The following is a 15,397-nucleotide window of genomic DNA, read 5'->3' as shown; positions in this document are numbered from 1 at the left end:
AATCTCAGTTTTCAGTCTTAAGCTACTAGGTAGACACTGGTACCGCTAACTGAGAAGATAAAGAACACTGGAGAAAGAGCAGGTTGGAAGAAGGTTGTGGTATTGGTTTTGAAAGCTAGTTTGTGCCACCATTCAGAGTTCCTAAGGAGAAATTTCAGTTAAGCCATTGGTATCTGCTATATTTTTAAGAGAATCACTCTTGCTGCTGTTTTGAAAATAAACTTGGGGCAGGAGGCAGAAACAAGGAGATAAGTCTATTGCCATGATCTAGATGAAAAAGAATGATACCTTGAAACAGGATGTTAGTGATGGAGGCAAAGAGATTGGATTCTAGATATGTCTTGGAAATCAAGTTCATAGGATTGCATACACAGTGGGGAAAAAAGAAAATAGGATGAAGCCAAGGGTCTTGAGTTGGCAACTTCATCTTTTCCATTGCTCACTGAGTCAGCAAAAACTCACTCGAGTAGGTTTAATTGGATGGTGGAAGATCAGGAGTGCCATTTAGAACATACTGAGTGATGCAGTGTCTGTTAAATATCAATATGACTTGTCCAGTAGACAGTTGAGTTGTCCAGTTCTTCTGTGGTGAGAGCAGGTGAGCTCTAGTACACAAGAGAAAGGATTAGATTTAGAAAAGAGCATTATCCTATAGACTTTCACTTTAAAAAAAAAGTACTTAAAAATTGTTGATTTACTGTGTTCTCTCCCATTTGATGTGAACTACTTTTCCTTTTCAAGTGGAGCTCGCTATGATCATGGACCGGCTGTATGGTGGCGTTTGTTATGCAGGAATTGATACAGATCCTGAGCTAAAATATCCAAAAGGTGCTGGTCGAGTTGCTTTCTCCAATCAGCAGAGCTATATTGCTGCCATTAGTGCTCGGTTTGTTCAGCTTCAGCACGGTGATATTGATAAACGTGTAAGTTGCATATTGGGAAATCATTTAAGTCCTATCGTGAGGTGCTGATCCAAAGCTTACTACCCTACAGAGTTAATAATGTAATTCAAAAACCAAGTGTTTATTTTTCTATATTCCTTTAGCTCTTAAAGAGTATTATATCAAAATATCCCTGAAATGTAAAATTCTTGAGCAGACTTTAAATTTTAGGTATAATACACAAAATATAAATATAATTTTAAAGGCAGTTCAAAAATTTTTATCAGCCAATAAGGTCTTAATATCCTTTTAACTATAGAGGCAGAGCTTGTTTTAAAAACTTGTACTCTGGAGTCAGACTACTTGGGATCCCATTTCCACCATTTGTTCTGTAACCCTGGGCAAATGAACCCTCTTTATGCCTCTTATTCCTCACTTATAGAATGGAAACAGTAATAGTATCTCTTTCACAGTTATTTTGAGGAGTAAGTGAATTCACATATGTAGAAGCACTTAGAACAGAGCTTGGCACTAAGTGTTACTTAAGTGTTACTTATTTTTGATTTATAAAATCTAAAATAAAAACACATTTTGTATATTTTCCTAAATATATGCAAAAATAAATATGTAAATAAAGTAAATATATAAGATGATTGTCCTAAACTTTAAAACATTTACTCTTTAGTAGCATTGCTTAGGTCATCACAATAAGAACTTTTAGGAAGTGTTATGGATGATAACTGTGAAAGCTACCCTATTGAATAATTTCTAATACTGATTACCATCTAAAATAAGAGAAAGGAGTGAACAAAACTCAATTGTTTCTTTACAAATCTATCTCATGCTAAAATCTGTGAATAGTTCCTGAATAATCACGTTTACATTTGTAGTACAGATGAGATATACTAAAAATATGAGGTAAATTAACTTTTTTATACCCATTACCGTAGATATAACTTGAGTGAGTACTTATTTTACCAGTGTAACAGTTTCTTGAAGCTTCTTCTCTGAGGCTGTACTGTTTTGGGGGCAGGGGAGCTGGTTAACTAATACCCGTAGACCATAGACTCTAGAAGTAGTCCCCAAAATTTAATTATCAAATCATACCATTTAGAAAAGACGTACAGCATAAGTTCAGTTCACATTTGCAAAGTGGCATTTTTGTTTGCATTGTTACTAAAAATGTTGCCCCCCCAATAAAGAAAGAAAAAAATTAAGTATCTAAGAAAAAGGGCTCTGCTTTTACTCAGACATGCTATGAAATTTTGTTTAACTGATTTGAACCTTAGAGTTCCTCTCATTCAGTAGTTTCCAACCTCCACTGCACATTAAAGTTACCTGGGAACTTAGGAAAACCTTGACATCTGGGTCCCATCCCCAGAGATTCTGCTGTAATTGGTCTGGGATGCAGCATGGGCAGCAGTAGTTTGTAAAGCCCCCAGGGTGATTCTGATGTCCAGCCATGCACCAGCGGTCCCCAACCTTTTTGACACCAGGAACCGGTTTCGTGGAAGACAGTTTGTCCACGGACGGGCGTAGTGGGGGTGGGGGGGGATACTTTAGGCAGCAATGTGAGCGATGGAGGGGATGGTTCAGGTGGTAATGCGAGCTGGGGAGCAGCAGGTGAAGCTTCGCTTGCTCTTGCTCCCTTGCTTGCTTGCTTGCTTGCCCGCCGCTCACCTCCTGCTGTGCAGCCTGGTTCCTAACAGGCCACGGACTGGTACTGGGCCACGGACCGGGGTTTGGGGGCCTCTGCTTTAGACCACTGATCTAGTCTAACCCCCTACTTTTGCAGAGAGGTGATAGGGTCACAGAGGAAGTTATTTACATATTATATAATTGTAGTTGTTTAATATGCAGAAGCAAAGGGAAAAAATTATTGCAGTGTCATGCTTCATACCTCTTTGTTTCCAAAATGATAGTGGAGGACCAATTATTTGGGGCAAAATATTGATTCTTAAAGAGAAACCCTGATACAAAGCAAGTGAATTGAGAAACACTTGCCTTCTTAAAAAGTCATTAAACTACCTGAGAGAAAAGTTTACTTTTTTAAGATATGTGCTACTAAGGTATGTTTTGAACTTTATTTGAAAGAATTTGAGCCTTAAATATTTTACAAGTCATTAGTTTTGCTTATACAAAAAAATCAAACCCTTAATCTTTATACCTTTCATCTCTCTAATAAGAATATAGTTATTAAACCATAAAAACAGATTAAATTTAAATTTATAGCTGATAATCCAAAGATACACAGGATACTTATTTGGAGGGAATTAAAATTGTTTATTCAACTCACCTTTTAGGCTCATGAACACTTTGAAGTTTACTTTCATCTCCCTGATAGCCATGAAGAACAATCACCACAAATGTGTAAATCGTTTTAAATTTTATATGTTATTCCATGAGTAGTGTAATTCACTGTGACTTCTGGTAGTTACTGAAGTGAATTGTGATATACTTCAAGTTGGCTAATTAATTATTAATCATTTTATTAGTTATGACTCCAGGTGATTGTGTATCATAGATAGCTCCTCTGAAGGGAAAAAGGGAAAATAATGGAAAATAAGAATAGTGAAGAATCAATGAAACTCCCTTTCACACATTCAAGAGCTGTTAGAGATTATTATTAATCGCAAATAGGTTTTGACTGTATTCTAAAATCATAAATTTGAAATCCAGTTTTTCATCTTTGAAGTTTTGATTTTGAGTTAAGTAGATTAGCTTCATAAAATAATATCTAGAATTTAAAAATATGCAAAAGATACAATTTAGGACAATAAAATGTCCAATATATATAAAATATGTTTATCCTAACCCTAACCATGAAATACAAATACAAACAAAAACATAATTTCATTACCCTTCTATCAAATGTTTGTTTTACAGTTCTTTTCATCAGTCAACTAGGTTGTTTGTAGTTTGCTGTTATTGTTTTTGTTCAAAATAATGCTGAAGAAAAATACCCTTATATATTCATTTTTTGCACACATGCAAGTATTTCAGTAGAATACATTCAAAATAGAAATTGTTGGGTTATTATTCTTTACCTTGGGCAAACCAAGCCCTTTAAACACTCAATTTTCTCTTCTCTCCTGAGGAAAGGCAGAGATCTTAGGCTGCCTGGCACTATTCAGTCAGACAAAAGTAGTAACCTTTCATTCATAAAGTTATTACAAGCCAGAAAACAAGGCTGTTGCAGCTAATAGTAGCTAATGTTAATATACAGAGTATTTGCCATGTGCCATACTATCTTCAGTGCTTTTACTTGCATAATCTAATCCTTACAGCTCTATAAAGCAGGTTCTATTGCCTTTCTCATCTCACAGATACAGAAACTGAGGTTAAAAAGTTTAGTATTCAGAGCTGACCTAAGTCTGAGGTCTTCTACTGAGTCAGGCTTTCACAGTGGGACTTTGACTTCATATCTTATAAATACACAGAAGTCTAGACATACCCTTAATAAGGTTATCCACAGTTCTGGTTTGTCTGTACCAGTTATTTACAAGCAGGGTATCGCTCTCACCTGTAGTAGAGACGCATTGCCATGATCAGTGGCTGCTGGGTTATGCCATCTCACAAGTGGCACTGGAATGAGAAAACAAAGGTGTAAATACTATTTGTCTTCCATACCCTTCTGTTTTTCACTCACAGTCACCCCCACCTCTGAAAATATTAACACACAGGTGTTTTAAAGATGTTACTTCAAGAAAGGTGAGGGTGGAATGTTTTGCTAATCAATTAGGATTCTATAGTTTTTTTAAATTATTTTTTGTCTTTGGAAAAGAGAGTTATTTAAATACTATTCAGTTTATAGTTCTCAGAAGAAAACATATCAAAATACAATAAAATTGCCAAACTAAGAACTCATTTAATCATATGGTCAATTATGAACATGAAACATAAAAAATGATTAGTGCAAGAACAAAATGATTTAATTTTTTTTAACCTACTGTATGGTGAAGCTATTACCCAGGGAAGATGCCTGCTTTCTCAGCATTGAATGTTGTTGGTCCTTTTCTCTAGAACATTGTATGAACCTTTTAAAGTATTGCTAAAGTGACTTTTGAAGCAGACTTAATGGGATATGTTTTCTCTCTTTTTCTAGGTGGAGGTAAAGCCATATGTGCTAGATGACCAGATGTGTGATGAATGCCAGGGCGCACGCTGTGGTGGAAAATTTGCTCCCTTTTTTTGTGCCAATGTCACTTGCCTGCAGTATTACTGTGAGTTTTGTTGGGCAAATATCCACTCTCGTGCAGGACGTGAGTTCCATAAGCCATTGGTAAAGGAAGGTGCTGATCGCCCACGTCAGATCCACTTCCGCTGGAACTAAGAATAGCAAACCTGCCTCTGTTTAACAAGGAAAGAAAGGGTGCATGTGGCTTACTGTGTCTGAAGATACTGACATGCAGAAGAAATAAGTGCATTCTTCTGCTTTCACCCCAGCTATCAATACATGCATCTTTATCAGCAGCCAAAACACTACAAGCCTCTTGTTTTTCACCAAAACCCTACATCTCAGGCTTACTAATTTTTGTGATATTTTCATGTTAATATAAAATGTTTTTTTGTATTTTCTCCAAGTTATTTTTATATGTAAAGTTAAAATTAGATATGAGAATGTTTTGCGTAGGGGCAAACAGTCTGCTGCTATATAGTGGGTGAAGCGTGCACTTATTTCTAAACGTGGGTTTTTAACTTCAAGATCTGCCCCAGTAATTTACCAAAGGTAGCAAAATAATAGTGAAGATGGAATATGTCTGCTACAAATGCTTATTTTTATTGTTGCTGTTTTCAGTGTATACATAAACTAAAAATTAGGGTTGATTTTTTTGCTCTCCATTTTGACTTGCAAGAAATAATACCTCAAGATAATCTGATTTATTAGCTATTTTTAAACATTTTTAATCACAAGCTGTATTAGCTTTGCTGCTATATAGGTGTTATGTGTAAATGCCACCTATTAATACGGGATTGAAAACGTTAGAGACACACTGCATTGCAGATAATATGCAGGCAGCACAATATGGCCTAAACTGCCATAGTTTTAGAATGTGAAAAAAAATGCATGTTTACTTAACTGTATACACCATATGCATGCACTAGAATTATTAACTAACAAGAGGTGAGGTATTGCAAATGTTCGAAAAAGCTCTCTTGAATCTAGGTAGCATGAACAAATTATAAAATTTGTTTAAAAAAAGCAAACTTGCATGCATTATTGTGACTTCAAGTTAAAAAAAAAAGTCCTACATGTGTACAATATGCAAATTAGTTTTAGATTAGAGAGTGCAGCCATTTTGTGATCTGGTCGGTAGTGGAATTTGATTTTATGCAGACTGGATGTAATATTTGTAATCCCTGTGCAATTTTGTGATGTGCGGTTCTAATTCATGTGCAGTGATATAGTATAGATAAAAGACTGAGTAAAAGAAAATTACTAGAATTTTAAAGAAAGTTGATTTTAGCCCCTTTGATAGTTCATGGTTAAGACATCCTTTATAAACCAAAGATGGCCAGCACACTGCTAACTGGTCACCAAATGTAAGACCCACAGGAAGCCCATATTTAAACAAAGGAACTTTATCAAAGAATGCAAAACTTTAGTAAACCTAAGTAAAGTCAAAATGGAGATGGGGAAATATACAGATGGCTAGTTGCATAAAATTCAATTTTACCTTAAAGATAATGGTGAAATCTGGCTTAAACTTGCATACATGTTTGACCTATGTATATTGGGGTCTTCTGTCTAAACTGGGGTCACTGTTGCATGGAAATTGTTGTTCTTAATGGTTAAGAATTGCTTTTTAAAAAAAAAATTTTGATGAAGGAATTTTGGTAATGACTTTGCTTGCAGTTTTTTTGAGAAAGTGGCATGGAAACATGCAATAGTTAATGAGTTTCTTTTGGTACTGAACACTATTAGAATATCATTAGTGATATTTTTTCTCTTTAGAGCATTTTTAATGCAACTAGCCCCTATATTTTAATGTAAGAGTTACTCTGCAATCTAAGCAAAGCACCCAGCAATGGTAGATGTTTTTTTTTAAAATGCTGAAATAAGATTCTTGACTCTAAAGAGAGAAAATTACAAGGGTGTTGCCGTATTGCAGCCCCTTGGGACAATCCTTCACGTGAGCAAAGTGTTGATCTTAATACTGGTTGTCTATGGTGTGCTTTTTTGTACTGTAAAAATATGTGGTTCATGTCTAACTCTGCTGTTTTATTGTGGTTGTGGTTCAAGTTTTTAATGTTTAAAGTTGATGCTGTTTTCAGAAGAGCTTTTTACTAATTTATTTGTCAATGTTCCCTATTTGTTACTTAACCATGATCCTCCAGATTTTTGGAGTATTCTTTTCTAACCTTAACCCTGCCAACCTTGATCCATTTGACATTTGTTATGCACTATTTTTATATCTCTGTGAGAGATTTTTCCAACAGTCAGCTATTTTATGGCACACTTTTTTTGACTGATGACATCTCCTTTGCTATACCTCAATTTTTGGAATTTAGAAAAGAAATCAGTAGTTTTGCAATGTTAATTATTTAGATATTTAATTTCGCAGATTTTTAAACTTTATTTTCATAATTTCTGCTTAATGTTTAAAATTGAAGAGCCTTTTCATGTATTAAATAATGAACACTAAAATTATATGATGAAAATAATTGGAGATGTTGAAAATCACTTTCCCTTCTTAAACAGAAATAAATATTGGAAATGAAGGGAAATGTAATAGAACACCCTTTTTGCCATGGGTAAAAATGACAGAAATGTATGGTTTGTTTTCCCTTCATTTCTGTTACAATTAAAGCTTATTAGTCTAATCTTTTATTCCTTCCCCACCTTCCCCCTACCTCTTTTTTTTTCTTTTTTTTTTCCTTTTATTTACTACATTCTTATTTTCTAACTGTTAAACACTGTATTGGAATTTTTTTTAACTTACAGATCATATTTATTTTACTATTTTTGTAGAAAATTCTTAATTTTGATTGTATTTTTGTATTTTCAAAGCTTCTTCATTTGTGTTCCCTAAATGTTCTTATTGCTGCCCAAAAGTATGACTGTGGAGGAAAAAAAAACTTTAAAAATCCACACTTTTTGTTAAGAAGGAAACATTTAGCATTTATATATTTGTGTATGGAAAACACTTGATATTTTATCCCTGTTGCATCTGGCTGCACAGAGCCTCTCCTCAAAGATGCTACAAAACTTGAATATAACACATTTTGGAAGGCTGACTAACCTCGATTCTGTGTTGTGATGTGCAATACTGTTTCTAATGTTTGTATAAAAAAAATAACAGTGTAAACCTTTTTAATGCAAATTTATTTTTTTCATTGCATATTTTGCAGATTTTATCCACAGTGTCATTTTTTACTGTCAGAAAAGATACCCCTTTTGTCATTGCAACTATTTTTTAAATCCAGAAATCTTTGTACTGATGTAAATGATTGTAGTTATTTTGGATAGTGTTTTGCTAACAAAAGGAAAGACTTTTTTCATGCATATTTCTATTTTGTTTTTTTGGGTTTTATTTTATTTTAATAGTAGTAAAATACTTGGAATAATTTTTCATATTCTTGTCATTAATATTATTTTGTATTTTTATGTGGAAATATATAATTTTATGACACTAATTGCTAAAGTTTATTTTATGTTGAATTATTTTTGGAGCTGAAATCTTTGTAATATTAAAGCAACTAGTTTCTAATTCCCAGTTTCTGTATAGAATCGCACAAGTGGTTTATGGAGTGTTTGGATTGTAATTATAAATGGTTCTTTGATATGCAAATTAATATTTTCAGTTGATTTTATTTTATATTCCTAATGGGATGTTAAAGCCGTTTTTTATTTTTTTCTAAATAAAAAGAGAACCCATGCTTTTATGGACACTAGATAAACGCCTTCAGCTTAAATTTTTTTGTTAAAATACTTTAGTTTATTTTATTGTTATCTTCCAGGTGTCTAAATCTCCAGTCTGTCTGTTGTACTGGTAATTTAACTCTGTAATGGAATAGTTTGCTGCCAACTATTTATATTAAGTAATTTTTAAATATTTGTAATATTGTTGACTGACTAATAAACTATTAAGTTATTGGCATAGTTGTGGAATCTTATTCTTTAGTTCAAATCTATCAAAATATCCATGGACACCAGTAAAATATTTTTTACAGAGCTGAGTGACAAGGCTATATAAAGAAGCCCAGGCCACTATGTATTTTAGTGTGAGGATTGCAAGGGAAACTTGGAGATCATCTAGTTCAGTATTTGGGCCCCAAAGACCCTTTGCATCAGTTCTCCTCCCCATCTCACCCTTAGCCCCACATACATACCATAGAAATTTGGGTGTTAACAATCATCACAGATAATTAGTGTTACTATATCTAAATTGATGCTGTACTTAAAAATTTAAAAACTGTTTACCATGTTGCGAAGGGCACAATTTCCATGATGCTTTCTCAGATACCATCTAGTTGGGAACCACTTGTCAAAAAATTATTATGCTTATTTTCTATAGAGTCTGTGAGTTCTTCAGTGGCCACATTGTAGAGGGAGAAAGGGAAGGAAAGGTATAGAATAAGTAGCCTGGGATCTAGGTTCCTCAGCCTAATTATGGCTAGAACAGCTCTACCTTTAACTTGAACAAAGTTGGAGATTCACATAAAAATTGGTGTTTAGCATGGGACCCGGGGAAAGAAAGGTTCCATTGCTTTTTTAGAGAACATGTTAAAAATTACTGATTATAATCAATTTTTTCTTTTACCTATGAGGACATAGGTATCCCAGAGAGGATAAAACTTACTATTTCCTCATATTCTACAAGACATCACAGAAACTCCTTAAATGGGCTAATCTTGATGTTGACAGCCCCTCACATCCTGCCACTGTCACCCATGCACTCCAAGCAAATCGTGCATCTTCACACGTCTGTATCTTGGCATGTGCTGCCATTTTTCTATTTGGAATCTTATTTTCTCTTTGCCCAAGAAGTCCCCTTCCATAACGAAAACAAAGAGCCTCTTCTGCATTCTGGCCTATCTTTAAGACTTAGCAGGAATTTCCCATTCTCTTGACTCTTTCACCTGCTGCTGACATAAAGATCATTTATCTTCCTGTTCTCCCCTATCCTTCTGTTATTTAAGAAAAGAATAAACTTTGAACACCGACTAAGGGTTGGGCACTAACCATGTAGGATCCTTGGTTGCCAGGCCATTTCATAGCCTTGTAGGTGGAAAGTCAGGTTAACTCAAACTCAATGTAGTATACTATAAAATATAGTAAACATGTATCAATTATGGGAAAGACTTTCTGCTGAAATGACTTCCTTTCTTTAAAATGATTTTACTTGATTAAGAATTTCACATAGGAGTTAGCATTTGACTTGAATTTTTGCATGAGCAAAGAATTTAAAGAACTCAAAATTTAGCACAAATCGTTTCTGAGAGAATTACTTGAAGATCTATTCCACCAAAAAGAGGGAATAATGATAAAATATCCAGGAAACAGGAAGATGTGTGATGTCATGGAAAATAATAAGAGATATATATTTGGACTTCATCTGGTTTCTGGCACAGAACTAAAACTCTTGGAATTTCCTACGTGATAAGAGTGATTAAGGGGGTCTTGATATTCATAACAAACTAGTTTTAACCACACCCTGAGTTTGTTAATGAGGTAACTTTTGGAAAGTGGCTAAGGATGGGGAAGAAGGGGTTGGAACTTTCAATCCCCCTATACCCACCCCCCCACCTCCGACCTGGCCCACCTCCAGGAAGGGGAGAGGGTCTGGAGGTTGAATCCATCACCAATGGCCTATGATTTAATCAATTATGCCAAAGTATGGAAGCCTCCATAGAAACCCAAAAGACAGGGGTTTGGAGAGCTTCCAGGGTGGTGAACACCTTGGTCGGTGGGCTCAGGGACAGCTGGGTCCGGAAGCTCCATGCTCTTTCCGCATACCTTGCCCTGTGCATCTCTTCCATCTGGCTGTTCCTAAGTTATATTGTTTTATAATAAACTGGTAATTAATCAGACCCAAGGAAGTGTTGTTGGAACCTTCAATCTATAGTCAGTCGGTCAGAAGCACAGGTGACAACCTGGACTTTTCGACTGAAGTGGGAGGAGGGGGGCCGTCCTGTACAACTGAGCCCTTACTTAACCTGTGGGATCTGACACTATCACCAGGTAGATAGTATCTGAACTGAGTTGAGTTGTAGGACATATATATGGTGTCAAAGAATTGCTTGGTGGTGTGTTGGAAAAAACACACGTTGTAATTGGTGTCAGAATCATAACATGGATACTAGATGCTGTTGTGGGTCTAACGTATAGTTAAAAAATAAAATGTGGCTAAGATTTATAAATAAGTCCTGAATAGTAGAGACATAATTTAAAATAACATCATTAAGGTAAAAATAAAACTCAATTTAAACAAAATAAAAACCGAGATGAATATTTGAAATGATAACAAAGGCCTTGTTTGGAGTGGAGGAGGATAGATTATAGATGTTGATTAATTTATTGTAAATAATAAATTATTTTTCAAATTGTAATATATAAGATGCATTGTTTTTAAAAGTCAAATACATAAATTATGAAAAGAGTGAAATATTGCCCCACTACCTTTTCATCCCCAATTCTCACTCCTGAGAGGCAAACACCTTTAATTGTTAACACTTTTACAGTATCATGTTATTTACCTCCTTCCAGCTAAGTAGCACACTTCCATTGTTCTTTCTTTTTCAACTTAAGAGCTTGTTGACTTCCTAAAATGACTGTGTGTGGTTTGTTTCCAGACACACCCCATGCGTGTATCTAACACACACACCCAAACCAGGCTGTTCGTTTTGTGAATAATTCATCACGCTGATGATTATTACTCTTACATTTTTCTGTAGGTTTTATACCTCACTAAAAAGTTTGTTTTTAAATAGGCAAGTAAACACTGCTTGCTTTAGTAGGACAAGAGTGACAGTACCATAGGAAGAAATGCAAAAACCCAATCAGAAAGTGAGTTTCCATGGTAACTGCATCCCAGATCTATAGGATTTTTTAAAAACCTCCTTGTGAACTGTGAAGTACATATAGAAAATATTAAGCATCAATTCACACTAAGTAATTTTTAAACTCTCAAAAGGAAAATTGTTGAAAAAAGGAACTCAGATATTTGTGCATTAACTCCTATTCTAGACAATGGGCAACATGTCTGTTCATCATTTTATAACCAGCATCAAGTAGCATATCTGGCCCATTCAAAGTTACCTGCCACAGAGAATTATCTACAGTCAGCATTTTCAAGGATTAAAATATCTCCTTTAGGCCTTTTATTGTTATTGTCAATCATGTGAAATATTTGATATAACCAGTAGTATGTGCCATTTAATAAATGTATTGAGAAACTCATTTAGCTTTGGTAAACTTGAGAAATTTCACACACAACACATCCCCAAAGACCAAATAGGAATTGGTCTCCTGTATGTCTTTTTTTTTACCTCTTTCTTTAAAGGAATATGTATTTACGTACAAGGTAATTCAGCTAAATGCCATCTCCTGTTACGTACTCACAGTAAAGTGCACGCACCGAACAAGTAAATAATTGGTAAGTATTAATCTTGACCATGTTAATATTTTTAACCATCTCTACCGGATGACGAACCATTCGTTACATACTGCCTTTCAGAAACATGTTCTCCCAACTTTTCCAGACACAGGATCATGCAACAACCATGCTTCTGTCAGATTTGGTTTGCAAGCAGCCCAGGAAGGGAGAACAACCAGGATCATCCTGCTGCATTCTCTTATGTCATTGCCTAGGTTTTCTCCTTTTCATGTGCTATTTCTCAACTTAACGTTAATTTTCCCAGCAAGCATTAACTTGTATTGTTTTGTTCTTTTTCTATTTCTCACAATGCTATTTATAAAATTCACAAGTTTTAAATATACAGCTTGATGAATTTTGGTAATTGTATACAATCATAGTCACCATGACAACCAAAATACAGAACGGTTCCTTCCTTGTTTCTATTATACTTGTTCTCCTCCCTCTGTCATACCTCTGGCCTCCAGCAACCACTGGCTATAGTTTTGCTAGAATCTCTTATAATTGAAATCACACAATGCACAATATTTTGTGTTTGATTTTTTCACTTAGAGTTATGTTTCTGAGATTTATCCCTGTGTTGCTGGTACTAATATGTCATCCTCTTTTTATTGCATATTAGTATTCTGTGGTACATAATTTGTTTGCTTATCATCACTTGATGGACATTTGGATTTCTTCCAGTTTTTGGCTAGAATGGTCACACATTTTTATGTGAATATATATTTTTGTTTCTCTTGGATAAACACGTAAAAGTGGAAATGCTGAGTCATATAATAAATATATGTAACTTTGTAAGGTGTTGCCATATTCTTTTCCAAGTGGCTATACCATATTTTGCATTCCACTAGCAATGTATGAAAGTTCCAATTGCTCTACATTCTCATACCAACTTTTGATATTTGTGTTGATCTTTTTTTTGTAGTCATCCTAGTGAAAGTGAAGTAGTATCTTTTTCTTCATTGTCTTAGTTTGCAATTTTGTTGATGACTAATGATATTGAGCATCTTTTCATGTGCTTATTAACCATTAAGATATCTTCTTTTGTGAATTTTCTGTTCAAGTCTTGTGTCTAGTATTTTTTTAAACCTGGATTGCCTTATAATTGAGTCATGAGTGTTCTTCCTATATTCTGAATATAAGCCCTTTGTTGAATATATGTTTAGCAAAAATTTTCTCCCAGTCTATGGTTTGCCTTCTTCTGTTCTTAACTATGTCTTTCAGAGAGCAACAATTTTTAATCTTGATGAAATCTATTTTATCATTTTTTTCTCTTAAAGTTTCTGGTTTTGGTGTGTTGTTCAAGAAATCTTTCTCTCACCCAATATCACAAAGATTTTACCCTATGCTATCTTCTAGAGTTTAATAGTTTGAGCGCTTACATTTAGGTCTATGGTCAATTTAATTTAATATTTATTTATGGTATGAAGCAAAGTTCAAGGTTTTTTTTTTTATTTCATACAGATATCTGGTTAATCCAGTACTATTTGTTGAAAAGACTATTTTTTCCAAATAAATTACCTTGACATCTTTGTCAAAAATAAATTGATCATGTAAGTGGGGGGTTATTTCTGGATTCTCATTCTCAACCATTGACCTATATGTCTGTCCTCACATCAATACCACATAGTCTTGACTACTGCTTGGCTTGTCTTTACAAAGGAATAGCTGCTGAAGCTGCTTGTCATTTAACTGCTTCAGATGCTATAGTGGTCCTCAATCTACCTGGACACTTCCATCTCACTGGTCTTTCAGAAGACCAACAGAGAACAGTATAACTGAAAAGAATGTGTCACCCATAGGCATGGAAGGAAAGGACCCAACACTTTGAATGTCAGTGACACCGTGCAACACTTTGAAGCAATAGCTATGTCAGCAAAAGCCGTTATGCCTACATATTGCGGTCAGTTTCCAGTAAGCAACAGCTGTGCAGAACACTATAGTCAGGGATTAATAAAGCAAGTCTTTCCAACCACTTCTGGATTAGAGCTAAGGTCCACTCCAGGCAACATTCATCAAGTCTGCAGTATTTTCAGGAGAGTTTCAGCATAAATTTATATTGCAGTTCAACTTAAAAATATTTCTCAAGCATTTAGTAGTGGATATAAAGATTAGATAGATGATAGATAGATAGATAGATAGATAGATAGATAGATAGATAGAATGGGCAATATGAAGATAAATAAGACAAGGTGTTTATGATCGATTCTAGGAACAGACGGATAATTTTAATAGCATATTAAAGCAAGGGTGAGATATATACAATGGGCCACAAAAGCACAGAGCAAGGTAAACAGCTCAATCTAATAATTTAAAGAATGTCTCCTGGAAGATATAAGAACTGAGATTAGGCTTGAAGAATATGTGTGACTTAACCATGAGAAAAGAGGTGAGATGGGGATTTCAGGGAGAGGGAAAAGCCTGAGCAAAGAGTTTAAAGCAGCCTACTGTGTGCTTGTCTAGGGTGCAAACTGCAAAGCTGAGCAGAACAGAAAATGAGGTCAGAGATCAAACTGTGCCAGATTATGGAGATTTTCAAGCCCAGCTTCATTGCCAACTCCTCCAGGAAGCCTCCTTTCAATTAGCTTCCTCTCCACCCCACAACCACTCAAGCTGGGATATACCATTTCTCCTCTTCTTGTCCTCACTACTTTGCATTCTCTTAGTACCTGCGTCATGGCCTTGTCTACATCGCTACTGTGAAACTCACATGGGAGACGTTAATGGCTGTAACCTCAGCATACAGGACAGTGACTAGATCCAGCAGAATCATGAGATGTGCTCACCACAATGACAACTGCAATTTGTTGGAAAAGCAACCATTTAATAAATATATGTCCATGACTGTGTTCCAGAAAATTATCAGAACAGGTTTGAGGAAGGAGGCAAATATTAGTGTGAGAAGTTAAGAGTCAT

At 35.0% G+C, this 15,397-nt stretch overlaps 1 protein-coding gene across 9 annotated transcripts in view; it reads left to right on the top strand.

Annotated features, from left to right (window-relative positions):
* CPEB2 (cytoplasmic polyadenylation element binding protein 2) overlaps positions 1-8,951 on the top strand; it is a gene marked incomplete at its 5' end in the record, with an annotated part of 64,043 nt that extends 55,092 nt beyond the window's left edge. For all 9 annotated transcript variants that reach the window (XM_082653363.1, XM_082653361.1, XM_082653360.1 and 6 more), the window contains 2 exons: positions 742-923; positions 4,987-8,951. In XM_082653363.1, coding sequence (XP_082509489.1) covers positions 742-923; positions 4,987-5,214 — 410 coding nt within the window. In that variant the 3' untranslated portion in view covers positions 5,215-8,951. The remainder of the gene's footprint in view (positions 1-741; positions 924-4,986) is intronic.
* Positions 8,952-15,397: the final 6,446 nt, after the last annotated feature.

This window comes from Grampus griseus (assembly GCF_964374135.1).
Source record: "Grampus griseus genome assembly, chromosome: 4".
Taxonomy (NCBI): Eukaryota; Metazoa; Chordata; class Mammalia; order Artiodactyla; family Delphinidae; genus Grampus; species Grampus griseus.
The sequence above is the reverse complement of the archived record's forward strand: the minus strand, read 5'-3'. Positions and strand labels throughout refer to the sequence as shown.